Source organism: Chrysochloris asiatica, unplaced genomic scaffold (assembly GCF_000296735.1).
Source record: "Chrysochloris asiatica unplaced genomic scaffold, ChrAsi1.0 scaffold00092, whole genome shotgun sequence".
NCBI lineage: Eukaryota > Metazoa > Chordata > Mammalia > Afrosoricida > Chrysochloridae > Chrysochloris > Chrysochloris asiatica.
The window spans coordinates 2822150-2828149 of NW_006408610.1; the positions used below are offsets into that span (position 1 = coordinate 2822150).

General features: G+C 42.2%; 1 protein-coding gene across 1 annotated transcript in view; it reads left to right on the forward strand.

Moving 5' to 3' along the window:
• PTPN9 (protein tyrosine phosphatase, non-receptor type 9) overlaps nucleotides 1-6000 on the forward strand; it is a 119655-nt gene that overhangs the window by 49919 nt on the left and 63736 nt on the right. The window contains exons 3-4 of the mRNA XM_006866468.1: nucleotides 4579-4668; nucleotides 5340-5464. Of these exons, the coding sequence (XP_006866530.1) occupies nucleotides 4579-4668; nucleotides 5340-5464 (215 nt within the window). The remainder of the gene's footprint in view (nucleotides 1-4578; nucleotides 4669-5339; nucleotides 5465-6000) is intronic.

The following is a 6000-nucleotide window of genomic DNA, read 5'->3' on the forward strand; positions in this document are numbered from 1 at the left end:
TCAGGGAAGAGCTGTCACCAATGCTACTCAAATTATTCCAAAATATAGAAGAGGATGGAAGTTTTCCTAATACATTTTATGAAGCAAGCATAAACCTCATACCAAAACCAGGGAAGGACGTCACTAAGAAAGAAAAGTATAGAACAATATCCCTCATGAACATAGATGCAAAAATTCTCAACAAAAACCTAGCCAACAAAATCCAGCAGCACATCAAAAAAATAATACATCATGAACAAGTGGGTTTTATAACAGGGATGCAAGGATGGTTCAACATTAGCAAAAAACAGTCAATACAATTAACCATATAAATAAGACAAAGGAAAGGAACCACATGATCATATCAATCAATGCAGAAATATCTAGGAATAATTGTAACCAGAGAAACAAAGGACTTATACAAAGAAAACTACAAAACACTACTACAAGAAACCAAAAGAGATTTAAAAAAGTAGAATATACCAGGCTCCTGGGTAGGAAGACTTAACATTGTGAAAATATCAGTACTGCTCAAAGCAATTTACACGTATAATGCAATCCTAATCCAGATTCCAATGACATTCTTCAAAAAGATGGAAAAACAGTTACAAACTTTATATGGAAAGAGACCCAGGATAAGCAAAGCACTGCTTAAGAAGAAGAACAAGGTTGGAAACCTATCACTCCCTGATTTTAAAATTTACTACATGGCTACAGTGGTCAAAATAGCCTGGTGTTGGTGCAATGAAAAATACATTGATCAATGGAACAGAATCAAGAATCCAGAAATTAACCTGTCCACATAAAGCCAGCTGATTTTCGACAAATTGCCTAGGAATATTGCATGGGGAGGAAATAGCCTCTTTAACAGATGGTGCTGGCAGAACTGGAAAGTGATATGCAAAAGATTGAAACAAGACCTTTACCTCATGCCCTACACAAAAACCAACATGGATAAGAGACCTAAATGTGAATCCCAAAATTATGAAAGTCATCAATGAAAAAATAGGGACAAATGTGAGGACTCTAATTAAGGGCATACACAGAGTACCAAACATTTTGAAAGCTACACCAATGAAAGTAGACAAAATAGATGATTGGGACATACTAAAAATTAAAAACTTATGTTCATCAAAAGAGTAAAAAGGAAATCCACAGAATGGGAAAAAATCTTTTGCAACGACACATCAGACAAGGGACTCATTTCTAAAATATATAGGAAACTACAACACCTCTACAAGAAAGAGACAAACAACCCAATTAAAAAATGGGCACAAGACATGAACAGATACTTCACCAAGGAGGAGATCTGGGCTACCAACTAACATATGAAGAAATGTTCATGATCACTAGCCATTTGTTGTTGTTATTATGTGCCATGGAATCGGTTCCGATTCATAGCAACCCTGTACAGCGAGGCTGTAAATCTTTACATGAGCAGAAAGCCTCATCTTTCTCCCGTGGAACAGCTGGTAGTTTCGAACTGCTGACCTTGAGGTTCACAGCCCGATTCGTAACAACTGCACTACCACTAGCCATTAGAGAGATGCAAATCAAAACAACAATGAGATACCATCTCACACCAGCAACAACAGCAAAGATCAAAAAAGTTGTTGTTGTTAAGTGCCGTTGAGTCGGGTCCGACCCATAGCAACCCTGCGTAGGATTTCTGAGGAGTGACTGGTGAGCTTGAACCACCAGCCTTGCAGTTCAAACAGCTTTACAGTCTGTCGCATTAACTCACAGCACCATACCAGGACTCCTTGAAGAGGTAAAAGAGGGGAATAATGTTAAGATGCTTGGCTATCTTTTGAATCTTGGTTTCCCTTGCCTACCATTGTAAAATAGACACTTGAGGGGGAGAGAAAGGAATACCCGGAATCATCACTACAAAAAGCCCGTATGTCCGTCTTCAGCCTATAACTGATTGGAATACCTTAAAGGGGGCTAGAAGTTGCCCAGTGAAAGAGGCTTCCTGTAGAGCCTTTACATTGCACAAGACCATAAATGGAATCCAGAACCCCATCCAGAACCAGCTGAGGTAGGAAATTTCCACTGGAAAGGATGAGTAGACCAGTCAGGAGCGACTAAAAGAACTAAAGATACTTTGTGAAAGAAAGACCGGCAGTAAAAATCCGAAACAATCACTGCAGTCTGATTACTACAAAAACAAGCTGTTCACCCGGGAGCCATCAAGGCAAGTGGTCGGGATCCCTCAGAGCAAACCCCCTTCCAAGACTGAGACTCAAGGGGAATACATGAGCAGACATGTGGTTTGGCTGGTGACCACATTGGTCACCGATTAGGGGAAGAGGGGAAAAACCAGCAATGAGCTAAGCCCAACCACATTCAATAGACCCCGGTGAACCTGGGTGGAGACCTGAATGGCTAGCAGTATGGCAAAATCCAGGGACTCCTGGGCCCAGAGGCAGTGACATGGCCATGGAGGACTGGAGCGGAGAGTGATGCATCCAGTTGATGTGGGGTGAGGGAGATGCACAAGAACACCCTTACTTGCAGGTAGTACCCACCTGACCTGACTTCGATGGCTGGATGATCAGAACTCGACTAGAAGAAGAAAGAAAAGGGAGAGAGAAAAAAAGAGTAACCTGCTACAATTTGATGAACTTTACCTATACTTATGGATGTGGTAGCTAAAAAAAAGGATCAAGGTCGACTCGGGGCAGCCAAGCCCTGCAGATTAAAAAATTCAACCCATACCGAAGACTGTAACCATTGATCTTCATCACCTGTGAGATTGAGGCAGGAAGCGTATACCAGGTATCCTCAAAGGAGCATATCTAGCCTTTCAAAGAAAATATGGAACAGTTTATTTTTCAAGCTAAAATTGACCAATAGGCAGAGGAAAATTCACTGACAAAAACTCAAGATGGAGAGGAGTGGTTGACTCTGCAGTCCAGCAGCGGAAGTCCTTGGGACCATCAAGTGAGATGAATGAATGAAGAGCGAGAACCTACACAGAGAGGCAGTGATGCCAGGGATGGAGACAAAGATGATGACGTGGGCAGATGGAGCAGCTGGGGACACTGGACTCAGGGAGGGAGAAGGGCTATGTGTTGGCGGCTGGGGGGGGTGGGGGTGGCGGGCATGTCCCTTTGGTTATTTGATGATGCTTGGAGGTAATTGTAATCATTGCAGTGAAACAAAATACGATGGGATGAGTGTAAAGTTGATGTTCTCCAATGTAAACCTCACAATAAAAACTTAAAAAAGATTCTGGAGGAATAGTTGAAAACTAGGAAAACCAGTGTTTTGTTTATTTGTCAATGTAGTATACAAAGATAGAGACTGTTTCATGAAAAAGAAAAGTGAATGGTCATTCTTTGTCATGTAAAAAGATTGAAAATATTCACTGGGCTCAGTGACAGAGGTCACAGGACAAAAGTCCTTGGCAAAGCTTCCAGTGGAGTAGTTTAATTTTGAGGAAACCAGTACAGTGGGAAGGGAAGATGAGAACTGAAGGTGAATTGAAAGAATCTGGCCAAAGAGGTAGGGATATGAGGTCATAGTAACTTGGTCATAGTAACTTGGATAGGACATAGAGTGGGGGTGAACACTTTTAATTTTTTAAATGTTTACTGTGAATTATGTGATAGTTTACATGGGAAAACATTACCTTTACATTCATCCTATCGTATATCGTTTCAGTACCATGGTTACAATCCCCTACATGCATCATCAACCAATCAAAGGATATACCCTGAAAGCCTGCCCCCACACCCCCCCACACCCCGGGTCATCAGCACACAGCCCGTCTCCCTCTCTGGGTCTAGAGTCCCCAGCCGTTCCATCTCCTACGTCATTGTCTCTTCCTCCATCTGTGGCATCACTGCTTCTCTGGGTAGGGTCCCGCACTTCGCTCTTCTCCCTTGATGGTTCCAGGGCCTCCTCTCCTGGACTGCAAAGTCAGTAACTCCCCTACTTTTGCTACAAAACGTCCACCTTTACATGTCCAACCCTCACAGTCTGCCCTGATAACAATTATTCACTACTGTACCACAAGGGACCTATCCCTATCGCCTTTCATTAGCCCCATCCAGACAGATTGGATACTACTCAGTGGAGAGTCTACCTTCCTCCACGCCCTCTGGATCTAGGCTCCCTCTTGAAAACTTGTAAGCCAGTCACTTCTTGCCTTTGTAGCCACCCCCATTTTGGGTAGCCAATGGCCAGGTTGCCCATCCCTGCCGACTCTGTATGGTGTGGGTGGGAACGATCTAGACGTGAAAACTCTTGTTAAGATAGGCAAGGCCTGATTCTGAGGGTGGGAAGGATTTTTAGGTCTCTGTGTCAATATCCAGGTGCAAAGTCAGTAATGCTGCATATTCAGGCACTTTGGCTTCCACCCTAACCAGTGCACATTGGTTGGTTGTCTAGGTTGGGATTCTCAATGAGTCAGAGAAAAAAATCTGTACCAAGGGTACTGATAAGATGGCATTGAACAGAATTCTAACTACATTCAGCTGGCCTGGATGGGGTTTTGCCAAGGAATTCATGGTTCAACTCATGTACTTCTCATAAAATTCCTGAGTATGCAGTATTTTCACATTAATTCATCTTGCTGTACTTCATTTTTAGGAAACACGAAGGAAGGAAGGCATTGTGAAGCTGAAACCTCATGAGGAACCACTCCGTTCTGAGATCCTCAGTGGAAAGTTCACCATCTTAGTGAGTCTTTATAGACACTTATTGTATGTCTTGCCACTTCTTTTATAGCTGTTGTCCTGGTTTGATTTTGTTCCTAGTTATCACAGCTTAAGAAAGTATTAACAGCCAGGAATAGGTATGAAGCACCTGTGCATTATGGCACAAAATGATGGAGAATTAGTAGTTTACAGTAGTTTGCTTCATTGGTCCACTAAGTTTAATCAAGACCTTTGGGATGGGTGTACAGTGTTCCAGAGACCGATTGTTCCTTACCTCATTTGAGCTTTACACTCAAAAGTGTCGTCAGTCTTTCAGGTAAGTTTATGATGATACTTCTGTGGCAAAACATGGTCCTAGCTATGGTTTTCCCATGCTGTTTATTTCATTTGCCATCCTGCCTGGGAAGTTAGCTATGCAACCAGTGTAGAACTGTCCTTTGAACTGTCTATAGTTGAAATGCAAAGAGAATGTGGTTTTTTACTACCACAGGAATATGTGATTTCAAAGAATCAAGCACGGGGTTATGGAAACGTTCTTTGCTTTCTGGAGAGATGGATGCACGTCAAGGAAATATTCCTAGCATCTATTCTTCTCTTCACACAGTGAACCTTTTCCCACAATATGAGAATCCTTAATGACTGTTGTGGTTTCCTGTTTTGATTTCTAAAAGTTTCTTGTTTTCTTTGCTTTAGAATGTTCGGGATCCAACAGGAGCCTCCATTGCCCTCTTCACCGCTAGGTTGCATCACCCCCACAAGTCGGTCCAACATGTGGTACTTCAGGCTCTGTTTTACTTGCTAGACAGAGCTGTGGATAGGTGAGTGTTGAGATTATTTTTTAGGTGGTCTGCACATCCAGATAGGAAAGTGATAGTCCTTGACCCAAACCCAGTGCCTTCACTAGGCTCCTAATGTGTACCCTACCAGTGCTATGAATAGGAAACAGTTCGTGTCCGTACAGGCTTGGCATGTTTCTAGGTACTTTCAAGGTAGTGGGCATTTCTGTATCTTTACCTGCTTGTCTCAATTTCAGGATAATAGAAGCCAGTTACTAGCAATCCTCAGTGTATGAAGAATGCCTTACTAGAGAGGGGTGAGGGAAAGATGCCCTGTGCTGGTTCTTATTGTCCATTCTCCCCTGATAGTTGATTATCAAAATATTCTGGGTCTTCGGTTTCTTTTAGTTCAGGGGATTTTGATAACATTCAAGGGAGAAGAGTCCAAAAGCATTAAATTAAACAAAATTATAAATAAAGGGAGGTAAGCAAAAAGCACCAGCTCAGGTCATCTTTCCACATTCTCTAAAGTAAGCAGTGCCATTCCTGTTCTATAAACAAAGCCCCAAGAAGTGATA